A 16,611-nucleotide genomic window follows, 5' to 3' on the forward strand; every position below is an offset into this window, starting at 1 on the left:
AAAATAAGTATATATATTATTTATTCTTGAAAGAATTTCTTGTGCATTTTATCAGGTGTTTTATTGATTTGTTACTGAGTGTCCTATACTTCAGCCTGTTATTCATGCAGTAAATCATAATAAGGCAGGGATGCAAAGAAAATTACATCACAACTACATAATAGGGTAGGGACACAAAGAAAACTATGTAACAATCCAGGCATTCAGGTAGGAGACAGCAGGCAAAGGCCAGCAAACAACTATGGTCCAGTATAGTCAGTGCCTTCAGCCTGGCCTGAGAGTGATAGGCAGAGCTTCCTGAAAGAGGCAGCCTTTAGGCATCACTGAAGGAAAATTGATTCAGACCTTATGGTCCTGTACATCCCTAGCCAAATCTACAGCACAAAATAAAGCTACCTATTCAGAAACTGTCTGATTTAATACAAGCAGCCTAGATCTTGGAAGATGTGTAAAGTTTGAAAGGCTTTCTGCCTAAAGCTATAGCAAAAACCTTCTTGCTTGTCACTGAACACTAAAGAGACCACACCCCCACCCCTCCACGCAGTTTTGTTTTGTTTTGTTTTGTTTTTTTGCATACATTTTAGAGCTTTAGCTCTATTCATTTAAAGGTGTGTTGGTCATTTCCCTTCCCTATACCAAATATCTGAGAGAATCTACTTTAAGAGAGTAAAAGTTCATTTGCTTATGGTCTCAAAGGTCTATACAGTCTCAGAAAGTCCATGGTCAATTGGCTCTTCTGCGTTGGGGCCTGTAGTGAATCAGAACATCATAGCAGAGAGCATACATGTTTGGCAATCAGAAGGCAAAAAGAGAAAGAAGTGCTGGGGTCCCAATATTTTCTTCTGGGGCATGACTTAACTTTCTCTTCCACAAGGCTCCATTTCCTAAAGTTTCCACCATCTTACAACATCACCATAAGCTGGAAGCTTTAAACTTTCTCCCTCTTTCCCTCCCTCCCTCCATCCTTCTCTTCTTTTTGAGAGACCAAAAGATTAAAAATCAGCAGCTATTATTTGTATTTAAGGCCTGAACTAGGTGGCTGGAGAATTCCAGTAATGCCCTGACAGGAAGAATCCACCTTTACTGCATTCCTTCCCCACTCACTAGAGATACAGTTGCTAGGAAACTGTCCCATTTCCCTAGGGAGGGACACCAGATCATTAATGGTTTGGGGACCTTCTTATAGCCAATCAATTCAAAATACAGCATTTTGACCAATAGATGCTTGCCAGGCAGGAATTGCCCCTGCCTTGGGCATGCTGGGAGAGACCAGAATCTTTAAATCACCCAACTAACCTGAGCTGGGGCTCTCAAGGCTCTCACCTCTTCGGCGGTGGGGGGCGGGGAGGGTGTGAGCCCAAGCTGCAGCTTGTAATTTGTAATAAAAAGATCCTCATGTGGTTTGCAATGGACTCGGCTCCTGGTGGTGGTCTTTTGGGGTATCATGATTCGGGCACAACACTCTCTCCCTCTCCCTCTCTCTCTCTCTCTCTCTCTCTCTCTCTCACACACACACACACACACACACACAATCTTGCCTCGTTGTTTTAAAAGCTCTTGTAATTGCTACCTTCTCCATGCCCTGACTGTACACAAGCATCTCAAAACACTGATCCTGGCTTCGATGCTGTAAAGACTGTTGAAGAAGTTTACAGAAATCCAAGCCCAAAAGTTTGGACAGGGGTCTAAATAATTGATCCGTTGTTACCTACAAGATTGTTACACTATAACATCCCTGCTATTTGGAAGGTTTGGAGAAGACGAGTCTGGTCTTAAGCATTCAGATTGGGTTTGTGGAAGGGGAAGGAGAGACAGAGCTCTAAATGATACAAAGGTATAATTGCCTGGGGACAGGGCAGAAACGTCATAGAGGGTAAAGAGTGGCGAAAGCACACGGAGGCATTTGGGGGTTTTGTGTTGGGGCAATAGAAAATTTGAAACTGTAAAACTGAAAAATGAGGTGTGACCGTTGGTACTTTCCCTCTCCTTACACACCCAGGCGTTGTTATGTTTCTGAAAGCCTCACATATTAGGTAGTAGAAGCTGTGCATGAGGGAAATGGCCACCAAAGCTCAGGTGGACTAGATCTTACAAGCCCAGGCTGCCTGGGCTTTGTCCTGGGTCTGAGCTTTTCCTCATGAGACTAGTTTCCCACTAGAAACCTTGGTGTCTATAGCTCAGTGCTCACAGGAGCCTCTTGGAGAATGGTCATCATACCTTGAAATGCTCTAAAGGTATGATCACACTCTAGTTCTCATAGGGCTTCTGCCTCTCTCTCTGAACACCAAAACTACACACCAAAAGAGAACCTGAAGAATGGGAACTGTTAAGTATTAGAAAAAGAGACATAGAGGAAAGAATGGAAGAAAGACATACAGGCAAGCTCATTTGAACAACAAGGGAAGCAGGCTAGGAGGACGGAGACTAATACTACATTGAAAGCACTGGAAAAATATCTTACAGTATTGGGATTCAAACCCAGAACCTTGTGCATACTCAGCAAGTACTCTACAACTAAGCTAAAGCCCCACACTCCCTCACTAGCCTAGGTTAGCATTAAAATCATTACCTTCCTGCTTCAGCCTTTAAGCTACTAAGATTTCAGGGGGTTGTCATTGTGCCAAACTTGGAAAAAAAAAAAAAAACTGAATGAGTTACTGAGCACAGATTCTCTGTGACCCCTAACTCTGGGAAAGCCAAATGTTTTTTATTCCCACCCAAACTATACGAGGAAAATGTAAAGGGGAATCCTCAAGAAAATCAGGGACTGTTTCTAGAAGAAAGGTGGGGAACTAGTGCTGGAAAAGTTAAAAGCAGTCGTTACAGACAGCAGTACCCTTGGACTAACTTACACATTCTGACCAATGCCATGATGTAAAATGTATGTGACATGTATGGAGCATGCCAATGTGTCCTGTACCATGATCATGCTTGGTGCCTTCTCCATCTCAAGTAATCAGCTTCAGCTTCAACCCTACTATTATTTTACGTTGAGGCACAGGGAAAATAATCAGTTCAGTGTCTTACAGCGAAGAGCTGAATACCACCAGTCTGAATCCAGAGCCCGTGTAAATGCATAAGAAGAAATGGACCGCAGTCCGCTGCTGCAGCGTTGGAATGGTAAGATGCCGGCTTCTGTAATAACTGCCTCTTTCTCCTTCCTTCCCAAGTGCTGCTTAAGCAGAGCTGAGGCCAGGCGGGATGCCGCTAAAGTGGCACTCATCAACTCTCTCTTCAACGAGCTGCCTTCCCGAAGGATCACCAAGGAGTTCATCATGAAGAGTGTTCAGGAAGCAGTAGCCTCCACCAGTGTGAGTACTAAAGGGGGACAAGAGGTGGCCTCTGGGAGAACATGAGGACATTCGAACCTTGGGCAATACTGAAGTAAGCAAATCATGTGCAAGTTAAAATTTTGCCCATTGACTCATTAATGAGCAGAAAAATAGATCCTTAGGTTGGAAGTCAGGAAGGTGGAGCTGGCTCCCCATTGGGCATCTTGCCAATACTCTTGACATCCCAGTCAAGTTTCAGACTGAGGAAGCTCACGTGATCATGTGATTCCAGTGTGTGCTTTTTGAGGTGTATAGATTTTTCTTATGGTCCAAGAATATAAGCAATTGAAGAATGATTTACAATCTACTGATAAGCTAGTTCTAATTTCCCCCAAACTTAACTAATTATGCTAATTATTTGAAGTTCTTACTGTAAATATTAATTCTCCATCCACGTGTAGCCTTCCAGTTCATAATGTTGTGGACTGCTTAGGCAGCTCTATATGTTAGAACAATTGTGGTTCCTAGCCATTTACATATTCCAGTAAGCTCTGAAACTTTCTGTGATTGATACAATTAAATGCCTTGAGAGAAAAATGAAAACAGCAAAACGTTGTCTTAGAAATTTAAAGAGGGAAAAATTTCAGCAACCCAGGGCTGGATAGTCACTTGTCCAATAAGTTGCTGAGAGTTCCTGCTCAGTGCCATCAAGTGTGAGCCACAGAGGAAACCTGGGCCCGCCTACAGCAGATGCTTTTCTGTGTGTGCTCAAGGGCAGGAGTTTGAATCAGAGAAGAGCAAACTTTGTCACTTTTCTTCTGTTCCTCTCCCCCTCTGCCTTCCTCTACCGCTTTCTCTCTCTCTCTCTTTCTCTCTCTCTCTCTGAGACAGGGTCTTGCTAAGTAGTCTGGCTGTCCTGGAGCTCACTATAGACTAGGTTGGCCTTGAACGCACAGAAATCCACCTGCTTCTGCCTCCTGCGTGCTGGGATTATTGGCTATTGTGCGCCCCCCTCTTTTTGCCCCCTGAGCTGAACGGACAGGCTTTGTCTTTACAGAGCAGCTGCTGCTGAAGAAGATGATCAGACTGTTGCGGACCCTTCCCCTTTATAAATGCTCTTATCACTTAGAGAAGAGATGGGCAGCAGGACAGTAGGGCTTGTAGCCTGGCTAGGAGAAAGTGGGGAGTTCTGTACTCTATCTGGTTTGAAGATAAAAGGAAGCCTTTATTTTTTCTGGCCCTGTAAATTTCAAGTGCCTTTGAGGAAGAGAAGTTAGGAAAATAATGCCTGATTTATATACATGTGGAATTTACTTAGGAGCAGGAAAGGGCTCTCAATGTAAATGTAATTTATCATTTTTCATGGAAATTTCTAAAGAGAGAGAATATATATGGCTTGCAGGCTTCTGGATGGATTTCCCCTAGGATATGTAAAAGGCCAACATAAATATTTCAGGATCCGTGTGTTAGTGTTATGGCATTCAAAGCTATACATTTGCTGCTGTCTGATGCTGACAGCTGTTTGTTCAGTCTCACAACGTGGCTATTGCCTACCATCCTGGGACTCCGAGGCCGAGGGATACTGAAGGAGGCCTGAAGGCCACTCCAGAGCTTGTGTGTGCTGCCTAGCACTGTTTCCTACAACCAAGCTGAAAGGGGATTTCATTTCTACCCGTCACCTACGCTGCTTCTTAAAGATTAAGTGGTCTGGGAGTAAAGTATATAAACCAACACCCATATTGCCAACAGCAGCTTATTATGAACGCTTGCTTCCCTTTAAGAGCCATGGCGGGAAGAAAGGCCCGGGTCGCACAACTGCATAGTTGTTTCAATTTCTATTATACAGTCTTGCCTGGTTATCACTGAAATCAGGGTGAGGTCAATGTTGCAAAATTTCAGTTGTGGAGAGCAGACACACAAGTATTAATAGACCACTTTCAAGAAAGGCTTTAAAAATATAGGAATTCCTGCTTTGGGTTTATCATTCTACCAGCAGTTACACAATGCGCTACCATCTTAACGTGGCAAAAGCCACACTCAAGCTGATTATGAGACATTCTTTACTTGAGTCATGGTGAGATTAAGTATCTTACCTAAGCGCAACTGTATATCAGCACCGTTAACATCAACCGGGTCAGGTCTGAGTGATTCAAAGAAGGGAAGGGATTATTGGTGATGGTGTCTTTGCTTGCCTTCCTTCCCAAGGGCACTCTAGATGACGCGGATGACCCCAGCACAAGCGTGGGAGCCTATCACTACATGCTGGAATCAAACCTGGGCAAGACGATGCTGGAATTCCAGGTGCCTCATCCCGGGCTGCTCGTTTGTTTGATGATCCAATGCAGAAGCTTGGGAGATGCAGTTCTTTTCACTTTGTTTGTTTATTTATTTATTTATTTATTTACTTTCAATAATGTGTGTGTGTCTGTGTGTGTGTGTGTGTGTGTGTGTGTGTCTGTGTGTGTGTGTGTACACGTAAGCTCGGTGCCTGTGGAGGGCAGAGCATCAAATCTCCCTGGAGCTGGAATTTTAGGACACACACCCAGCGACTGAGCCATTTCTCCAGCCCCAAAACATGCAAATCTTATCCTTAGCACTAATATCTTCTGTTTCAACAATCTGCTTTAATTTTTTTTTTTTTTTTTTTTTTTTTTTACCCTTTTAGAATCCAGCTTGGTGAGTGCATCTTATCCACATTCACTAACCCAAATCAAATATCAGTCATGAAGTTCTCTGCCTAAAAACTTCAGAGCCTCTCTCTTACAACAGAAAAAGAGAAATGTAAAGAATCTATATATTTTTTTCAAAACAAAACTAACCCAAACCATAGAAGACAAAATGGGGGAAAAGAGAATGGCACAGGAGAAAAGATACAGCTGTTTAAAACCATAGACCTACATACGCCATCTGTTACTTTACATCTCTTAGAAACAGGTGAATAACGCCTGTTTTACAACCCAGTAGCACATTGCCAGCTCTTCAGGACTAAGACCTCCTTTAAACAAAAGAAAACAATTAAAAATATTGCTGTGATGATCTCTTTCTAATTTCCAGAAGTCACAGAGAAGGATTTCCATAGGAGTATTTTCAAAAGTATTACTTGAGTTCTGACATTGAGCAAGATGTGCCGCGTCCTCCTATCAGGGAAACCAACATTAGCAACATGTCACCCGCATCTGTCAAGCAGCAACAGCTGAGAAACTCTGTCGCTTAGCACGCACAATCCTCAGTTTATGATTTCCCACTTCTATGTTGGCATGAAGACAACACCGCTCCTTGTCTCTTCAGTGTAGTGCTCAATAAATCACGGACGATATTTAACACTTTATTATAAACTTTGCCTAACTGCAAGCCAATGCATGTGTTTTGAGCATGTTGAGGTACACTCTTCTGGGCTATGAGGTTCACCAGGTTAGATGATATACATTTTTGGGCTTACCAATTTTTTCTAACTAAAGTTACCTTATTGTACCTATATTTATAAAATGAAAAATTACATCAATAACATTATTAGTATGTAATTCTTATTTGATATTTTGGGGGGCATAATAATGAGCATCTGACAATTATTATTATTACTACCCTTATAACAGCCAGTAAAGTAGTTGTTTTTCCCCACTTGTTATTATCCAAGGAAGATTATCTTCACTTAACAAATGGCTGAGCTCCAGGCTTCAGACTCATGCAAGGGAATCTCTTTCCTTTTCTCACACATCTGATTTTTATATACTGGTCTAGGCAGATGAAAGTTCAGTAGTGATTTGGCAGGAAATATATGCCTCTCTAAACAGCTAAGCTTGAATGAATGCATATATCCAACAACAGAGACTATTAGCCAAAATTAATACGTAATAGAGCCTTACCCCCAGTACTTCTATTTTCTTAGGTTTGATTTCAAGAAGTAATTAGACCTGCAAACTTTTATGGGAAAGGTGTTTATCATGATAAAATTTAGTCATTGTGTTGCAACGGGGGCCCAAAGCCACCCACTTTTCTCATGAGTGGGTGAGGACATGTGGGATGGCCTGGTTCGTTTTAGTCTTACTCTGTTCCTTATCTCGAAATCTGTTTCTTCGCTTGTGTATAAATCTGAGGAAATAGCGGTACTACCTTAAAGTGCTGTGCCGGGATGAAGGTGAAATAGGACATAATGAGAAGAGTCTAGAACAGCCTGCATATGGTAAACACTTCATGAAAGTTAAGGATGACTCTGAAAGATTGTGTTAGGTGAACCGCCAGAGGCTATTTAATGGATGGATCCCCCCCCCCGATATCTTTACACATCAAATGCTTCATGTCTCCTTCCTTGCAATAAAAGGGGAGACTGTAAAGGGTCTAAAATGCTCCCCTACAACCTAATCCCAGACATAGAAAATAACAGGAAAAAGAATGGCAGAAGAGAAAAAGCATGGATTTGAAACCATACAGATCTATATGTGGGTGCGTTTGCATCTGAGCTCGTCCATTCTGAAACTCGGTTTTCTTGTCTGCGAAGGAAAAAGAATAGTGCCACTTTATAGAGCCAAAAGACCTCGACATTTATAGAGCAACCAGAACAGCTTTTCTCATAACCGGGGAAGTCATTTAGCTTGCTCCTTCAAGGAACTTTTCTTAAGTTGTAAAATAAATACTGCCACTTACAAAGTTGTATGTGATTTAGCAGCAATTGAAAAAAAATAATGGTTTTTGAGCACGGCTGGCTTAGTCTGCCAAAGCTGGTGAGGCAAAATTATTTTTTCCTTAAAACTCCTTTCAAGCACTATGCAAGGCACACTCAGTACACTCTCAGTGACACTTTAACCCCTGTCTTGCTGGTCTGCTTTCTATGCAATCTGTAAGAAGGCATTTAAGGATAAATAATTACTTAAATCACACTCTGGAAATGCTTCATAAAGAAAGCTAGGGCAAGGACAAAGGGAAAGATAGAAGACAGGGAAAACCCAAATCCTCAGGTCAGGAGGGAGGACCCAGGGAGCCATGCTTTTCTTCCACCCACTTGCTGTGGCCTAACAAGTTCCATGGGGTCTGGGCAGATGTGTCAGCTTGTGTCCACATATAAAGGGAAGTGAATACAGACTTGGGCTATTTCTGCAGAGGCGCAAATCACTGCCTCCTCCTGGAGCAGGGGTTGTTACAGAGGAACGGATGATTGTAGCATAGAAAAACAAAGCTGGTGTCTTCTGACTGCCCTGGGATTTTCAATGGGTTGGTCCTTCTGCGCTGAGGAATCCAATAGGCTTCTGCTTACCTTCTCTTCTTGGGAGGGATGGGGCTGCCCTTAAGGAGGTAGGCTGGCCTGAGAGAAAACTGCCTGCTATGTTAGGGGGAGGGACAGGAGCAGCAACCAGCAGGCGCTGGGTCTTGTCAAGGTCAGATTCTAGGCAGAAGTTGACTGAAGCTGGTTAATATATTTATTCTGAAGACTAATGCAATCCAAGGAAGAGTTGTTTATTTACATCTGTGCTAAATTCTCCAGGTCGCCTTTTAAAGCCTCGTCCCATAAACAAATTTCCTCTTAAACTCATTCTCTTGGGTGGGGAGACGGTGCCCACCTGTTTTCCAAGTTCTCCATTTACAGTGTTTGTTTTTCTTATTTCTGATGAATCACAGAACCAAGCCAGTTTCCCAAACTTCCAGAAGAAGCAAAGAGCCTGTTCTCCCACTCCAAGTGGCTGAAAGGCCATTGTCTCTAATAGGGGAAACCAGGCAGGCAGTTTCCAGCACAGGGCCCAGTTGATGTAGGATTAAAGGGAATGAATGACAAAGTAAAACAGGGAGCTGTGAGCTGTGGATGGAGCGTAGCAACTGCCATGATTTCCCTGTAGAGCAAACAAAACACAGGCTTTACTCACCATTCAGTTTACAATTGACTTCGCTGATCAAAACCAGTTATATAATTTCTGGGGCCCAGTGCAAAATAAAAATGCAAGGACCTTTGCTCAGAAATGATCAAACTGAGTATTGAATGAAGGGCAGCGCCTCTGGGGCTACAGAAGCCAGGCTTGTTGCTGACACAGATCCAGAAAAGAGAGGCAAGTGATACATCTGTCTTGGCACAAACATTACACTATAATATATATTAAGGTCAAAATGAAAGCAAAAAGGCATCCTAATAAACAAAATACCAAATAACCCCAACAACAGCAAAAAACATTTTTCTTTTTCTTTTCTTTTCTTTCTTTCTTCTTTTTTTTTTTTTTTTTTTTGAGACCAGGTGTTAGTAGGTAATCCAGGCTTGCCTTGAACCCACAGAGATCTGCCTCTGCTGCCAGTATTGGAGTTGAATGTGTGCTACAATGCCTGGCACAAAGCACCAATTTTAAAAAGACCCAGAACGTTCATGAATCCCCCACCAACCCAGTTTAAATCTTGCCATACATAACCTCACCCTAATGAGCTAGCTTCTTACTTTCCTTTTAATCCAGCCAGTTTGCCTAGCCTAATCAGCCTAATCAGACTTCACAATATAAGAGCAGAACAGGCTCTTACAGAGTAGACTGACTCAAAGTTCCTATCCAGGTCAGGGTTTGATCAGAGACAAAGCCAGGGTGAAAACCAGGCACTGGGAATCCCAGAAACTAGAAAACATTCTTTACAGAACTCTTCTGCAGTGTGGCATGGATTTCCCGTTGTCAAACTCAGCATGGATGCAATGCACTAAGCACCAATTTGGAAACTCAGGAAGTTGTAAAGATGCCTTTAATCCCAGAACTCCAGAGGAAGAGGTAGGCAATCCTGGCCTACATAAGTGAGTTTCAGGACAGCGAGAGTTACCTAGTGATGTCTTGTCTTGGGGGAAAAAAAAACAACAAAACAGCAAACAAAACAACAGAAGAGAATTTGGTCTTATGAGAGGAAATAAAGAAGTATTTATAGGGACAGGAAGTATGTGTAGATAATTAGGTCACCCTTATACACATGTTTCTACACAGCAGGACAAAAGCTAGACCAGGACAGAATGCATGATGAGAAGGAGGTCACTTTCCCTTTCAGTAAGAGCTGAAGTAATGATGTGCACAACAGTTATTATATGAAAGAGGTTTATAGGATAGAGATGGAGAGAGAGAAAGACATGATAGGGGGAGGGAAGGGGATGCTCTGACCAAGAAAGGGGAGAGAGTAGGAGAGAGCAAGTTCAAGAGAGAGAGCTAAGAGGCGGGTCCATGTATAGCTTGCATAGCTGAACCACGCCTGCCAGGTGAGTCTACCTGGCAGGTGACACATCATAGGTTAATAGGCAACCCAGAAGCAGGGTGCCTAAACACTAATACACTAATACTAATAATAATATCATTAATAGTGGCAGGGGTTGTCTCTCTCCCATTGGGTGGATCCCAAGTTGGGCCAGTCATTGGTTTGCCATTACCTCAATCTCTGCTCCATCTTTACACCTACACTTCTTATAGGCAAGACAAATTTTGGGTCAAAAGTTTTATGGGTGGGTTGTTGTCCCTCTCCCTCCACTGGAAGTCCCACCTGGCTACAGGAGGTGGCAACTCCAGGCTCCTTAACCTATCCCGCTGCTAGGAGTCTCAACTAGGGTCAACCCCATAGACTCCCTGGAGCTTCCCCTATCCCAGAGGTTGCTCCTACTACCACTGCTACCACCGATTTTCATTCCCAGTCCTCCCCACCCTTTACCTCTCCCACCTATGACTATCCCCACACCTGATTTCTAACCCTGTTACCCTCCCTTTTTCCACCCAATTCTCTCCCTCCCTCTATTTCAGATGTCTATTTTATTTCCTCTTCTGGGGGAGATTCAATTGACTTCTTTGGGTCTGTAGATTGTAGCATGATTATCCTGTACTTTATGGCTAATATCTACTTATAAGTGAATGCCTACCATACCCATCTTTCTGGGTCTGGGTTACCTCACTCAGGGTGATCTTTCTATCCATTTGCCTGAAAACTGCATGATGTCTTTGTTTCTAATAGCTAACTAGTATTCTATTGTGTAAATGTACTACATTTTCTTTATCTGTTCTTCAGTTGAGGGACATCTAGGTTGTTTCCAGATTTTAGTTATTACAAATAAAATTGCTATGAACTTAGTTGTGGTTTGGTGGAGTGTCTTTGGGTATTTGCCCAGGAGTGGTATAGCTGTATCTTGAGGTAGTTCTATTCCCAGTTTTCTGAGAAATCTTCAGATTGATTACCACAGTAGTTGTACAAGTTTGTATTCCCACCAGCAATGGAGGAGGGTTCCCCTTGCTCCATATCCTCTCCAGCATGTACTGTCATTTGAGTTTTTGATCTTAGCCTTTCTGATGGGTATAAGATGGAATCTCAGAGTCATTTTGAGTTGAATTCCTGCTGCAACTTGAGATGTCAGAGTGGGTTGATACCCCTTGGGGGCTTTCCTTTCTCTGAGAAGGAGAGGGGGTGTGGGGGAGGGTCATGAAGGTGGGACTGTGAGGAGAGGAGGGAGGAGGCTGTAAATGATGAAAGAAAGAGGGAGAGAGAGAGAGAAAGAAAGAAAGAAAGAAAGAAAGAAAGAAAGAAAGAAAGAAAGAGAGAAAGAAAGAGAGAGAGAGAGAGAGAGAGAGAGAAAGAAAGAAAGAAAGAAAGAAAGAAAGAAAGAAAGAGAGAGAGAAAGAGAGAAAGAAAATAAAAGAACCAGAGCCACACTCAGGAGGAAGTACTTTTTAGACAAATCAGAGCAGTAGGGAGATGAATGACATTCCTCCCAGAGGCAAGAACAGCTCAAGCCTTTGAGAGATGAAGGTGGCCAAGGGGCATGGAAAGAAGTCTGGCTCTGTTCATAGCATAAACATGGATGCTAAAGTACTGGGGAATTCTCCAGGTAAAATGCCAACAGTGCAGCTACAAGAAGCAGATGTTGGTACAGTGATGAGAATGTGGTCTCAGAAGATCCTGAAGAAAGAAGAGTAAAACCAACAGCAAAAACTGTCAGAGATCCTCTCTCTGTGACAGTTTTAACAATAAGCTGTATTAACAATAAGTTGTTTCTCTGACAGGGTCACTTTAGGGCAATGTTAGGATGAGTACTAGAACCCGCAACACATGTCCAGCCTCTTTATTTTGGTGGCCAAATTTACATAGGGACTATGAGTATAGATCAGTGGTAGGGGATTGACAAGCATGTGCAAGGTCTTGAGTCTGATCTCCAGAACTGAAAAAAATTAAATATAAAACCAGCTGCAGATTTGGGGTAGGTGGGGGGGGGGTCAACTGAAGAAGCAGAGTAATATTTTTTTTTCTTCATTAAAAAAAATAAGTTTGGGGCTGTAGAGATAGCTCAGGCTAAAGTTCTTACATACAGACAAGACGACTTTAATTCTACTCCTAGTGTTGACATAAGAATCCAGGCATAGTGGCTCATAGTAGTCTCAGCATTACAAAGATGAAGACAGGGAGATACGTAGGGCTGGGCAGTCTAACCGAATCAGTGAGCTCCAACTTCAGTGAGACTTTTTCTCAAAAAATAAGATGGTGAGCAACCGAGGAGGATACTCACTGTCGACCTCTGGCCTCATTCATATTCATGTACACATCCACTTACATGTACACGTACACAACAAACAAATGAGTGCAAAATTCAAGTAGATTTTTATGTGAAATAAAAAAAAAACCCTTCAAATATTGGCCTTCTATTACAAGACAGAGCATAGAGAATTCACGCTCATTTTTGTGGCTACAAAGTGTTTCATGAATGGGTTTGAGGGAGCACTAGGGAAGGTAGCAAAAGTTTACTCTCCTAAGCAACTGAGGATACTCTGATAAATGGACTGATGGGCACAGTGGTAAAAGCCCTATTAGGCAAGATTTGGTAGTCTGTTGAAGTGATATGACTTTTTTATACTAATATGGTACTGTGCAGGAGTGAAGTCTGGGACCAGGGAGAAGGGGGCTGTAACAGGCATGTCTCTTGACATTTGACTTGGGACACTGGACGGTGGGGCCTTTGTTTGGAGTGGAAGAAGCAACTTGGTTTATATTTGTGTTGTATTTAATTGATGGAAACAAATGGTTCTGCTTTCACTTCAAGCTCAGTATCTCCTGGGGTACTCATTGTATGGTGGAGTAAAGACAATGATCTGGATCTCAGAGTGAAAAGCAGTAGCACTAACCTACAATAGCAGCTTTAAAGCTGAGGCTTGTGCTGCTGAAGCTTCTGGTAATTCTACAGTTCTAAAATGCACCAGATAATTTTAACATGCCTGCAACTGACCTTTGTGAAGAAGAAAAACATGTTTTTGAGCAAAGAGAAGTAAAGACAATCTGTAAAAGACTGTTATGCACAATCAATAGGACATCTGTCTAGATGCTAAGATTTCATAACTATTTCCAAAAGCAGAAAGTTTGTTAATTACATGAGGTTATTTTCCAATGACTGTATGGTTGTGGTTTACAATATTGATCCATAATCAATGTCTAATTTTAAAAAACAAAACACAAAAAAAAACCAAAAGCAAGAACAAAAATAAAATCCCTGAATAAGTGAAACAGATAATTTCAGTAGAAAACTGCCAGCTGTGACTACATTAGGAAATGTGCAGCCTGCTGGTCCTCTGCTCACCTTGACATCAGGCAGGGAAGTGTTGTGGCTAAAAACACTGAATGTAGAACCTTTCATTTGTTTTAAGGTGACTACTACCACATCGCCTATATTTTAAGACATTCTTGGTTCTGTTTATTGTTTTATAGAGACAGGGTTTCTCTTTGTATCCTTGGCTCTCCTGGACTTGCTTTTGTAGACCAGGCTGGCCTTGAACTCACAGAGATTCACCTGCCTCTGCCTCACTGAGTGCTGGGATTACCATGCCCGGCTTTTAAGGCATTCTTAAAGCAGAGGGGCTTACCTCTTCTCTTCTTATGCTGGCTAAAATTATTTCTCTCCTCTCCCTTCTCCCCTCCCCCCTTACTTTCTTTCTCCCTCCCTCGCTTCCTCCCTCACCTTCAACCCCCATTTTTTGATAAAAATAAATCAGTAAATAATGATATATTTCAGCTTGTTAACATGGGACTTTAACATGGCTGAGTCTATTTTGGTTTAGTCCATTTTAGGTCAAATACTGAAAGGAGCTTGGTCCAAAGCAAATAGACTCGTATAAGTTACTTTACTTAGCAATATAGGCATATTTCTTTTCAGTTTAAAAATTTTAAATTTTAGTTGTTTTCTTTAATGTCACTTAGTCACATGAAACCCAAAACCTTTTCTCCAGAACACTGGAAAGAATGCCTCCTACTTTTTTTCTTTCACGTCAGCCATGTTACCAGATCAATTTTGTTTATTGTTTTGGTTCTGGAGACCCATAGTTGAGTCTCATGCATACTAAATACATGCTCTGCTGCCAAGTGATGCCCCCAGACTCTCTAGTACCAAGTTCGTTTTACATCTTTTAAGAACTCTTCCAGGCATTTGCAAGCAAATGTGTGTATAGGGATCTTCTATTCTTTTAAAATAAAACACAAAGTACACATTGTTAAGTGCTGTTTTCTTATTTTAAAAATACACCATAGAGTTCTTTGAATTACAGCTTAGAAAGTCTTTACATCCATCATGCTTACAGTGTTCAGTAATATGGACATATCATACTTTGATTTTTCTCTAAAAATGAACATTAAAATGGTTTCAGACTCTATTAAAAGTGATATAATTTATGTATAGCTTTGTATGTTGGTTTTTCTATGTTCTGACATACTTAAGTAACTGGTGTATACAATTATTTTAATGTGTACATTTTTAGTGTTGAAAGATAATTGCCAATCATTTAGTAATTTTACATTGAAAATAGAACAAAACAAGGAAATGGAGGCTCTGCTTTAGGGGTCTTGGGGTTCTGTTCTTTGGAAAGTCCCAAAGTTTCTGACAGTATCATATATCATGCATGCACTTCTGCTTTAAGATCAATGACAGATGTTTGGGTTTTGTAGGAACTGATGACCATTTTCCAACTACTACACTGGAATGGAAGCCTGAAAGCCCTCCGTGAAACAAAGTGCTCTCGACAGGTGAGACTTTCCAGTTGAGACAGGTTAGTGTGTAGAGGACAACGTAGGAAGCTTATCAAACTTTGAAGAGGCTTCTTTTATTCAGATTCTTTTATGTATATTTTACACATATTGACCGTGAGAGACTAAAGAATTAAAAATTAGTTTTTGTGGGTATTGGTTTAAAATTTAAAGCACAACCCTGACTGAAGGCCAGCCAGGTGGAGACATGTCGGGCCACCTGCAGGGAGGAACCAGTTTAACTGCATTCTTTTCCTGCCCACTAGAGATACAGTTGCTAGGAAACCGGCCCAGATGGCCAGGCCAGAACTGTTTATGGACTTGGCGCCTAAAGTAAACCAATCATTTCAAAAGTCCATTTCCCTTACCCAATCATGTAACACCAATTCATGTAACTCCCTGCTTGCAGCTTTTCCCTTTAAAAACCTTTTTTACCCTAGACAGCTCAGCAGCATTCATCTCCTGCTTCTACAGGAAGTTTTCCAACCCAGGCTCAAGCTTATATCCAATAAACTCTCATGTGTTTTGCAGAGGAGTCAATTCCTGGTGGTCTTTGGGGGTATCATGAACTAGGCATACCAACTGAAACCTCTTTTATTTATTCATTACTTTGTTTTAAATGTATATTTACCTATTGAGTAAGAGCAGGGGCAAGTGAAGAAATATCTAGTTGGAAACTGCACACTTAGAATGTCGATTTTGCATAGGGTTGATCTGAACACCCATGATACTGAATACAGAATGAAGCAACCATTAAGACATTGTTGGATCTCTACACTCTTGCACTCTCCAGTACAGAAAGAAAAAGAGGATGAGCTGCTTACAAAGCCTCCTCACTAAACACAGGCAGAATTGTCACTGCAAAAGGTTATTTCTTAACTACCAAAAATTCCTCAGAAGCAGAGAAAGGATCATGAAGTTGGACATGCTCAAATTTAGTCATCTTATTTTTTGGCTTAGGAGGTTCCTCTTTGTTTTCCAGAGGCAAGCTCTCAATATTTCTTCATTACTTACAACAGGAACCCTTCTTTCTCTTAATACCAAATGTAAACTCTGTCCTGAGTGTTCAATGCTTTTCTCCTGTTGTCCTCTGAGATGTATCCTTTCTCTACTCATCATTAGCACTTGAAGGACAATAGTTTATTTTTGAGAATTTCCTAATTAGCATTTGTATGAAAAAGTAAGCCTCTGATAGTCTGATGCAAGATGAGGGTAGAGGCACTACAGTCCCAGTAGTTTTTAGTTGCTTAGAAAATCTGGCTCTTAAAATATCAAAAACGGAAAAGAAATGAGTAGCTGAGTATGGCTTTGGCTATTTTTTTTTTCTTTCCTTTGATTTTATGAAAGTCCTTTGAAATTT

The 16,611-nt window shown here is 41.5% G+C and overlaps 1 protein-coding gene across 1 annotated transcript in view; it reads left to right on the top strand.

Moving 5' to 3' along the window:
* The window catches only part of Lix1 (limb and CNS expressed 1), a 51,181-nt gene that overhangs the window by 32,902 nt on the left and 1,668 nt on the right, over positions 1-16,611 (top strand). Inside the window, exons 3-5 of the mRNA XM_055616113.1 lie at positions 3,171-3,311; positions 5,478-5,573; positions 15,174-15,251. Coding sequence (XP_055472088.1) covers positions 3,171-3,311; positions 5,478-5,573; positions 15,174-15,251 — 315 coding nt within the window. The remainder of the gene's footprint in view (positions 1-3,170; positions 3,312-5,477; positions 5,574-15,173; positions 15,252-16,611) is intronic.

Source organism: Psammomys obesus, unplaced genomic scaffold (assembly GCF_907164565.1).
Source record: "Psammomys obesus unplaced genomic scaffold, mPsaObe1.curated_primary_1811, whole genome shotgun sequence".
In the NCBI taxonomy this organism is placed as follows: domain Eukaryota; kingdom Metazoa; phylum Chordata; class Mammalia; order Rodentia; family Muridae; genus Psammomys; species Psammomys obesus.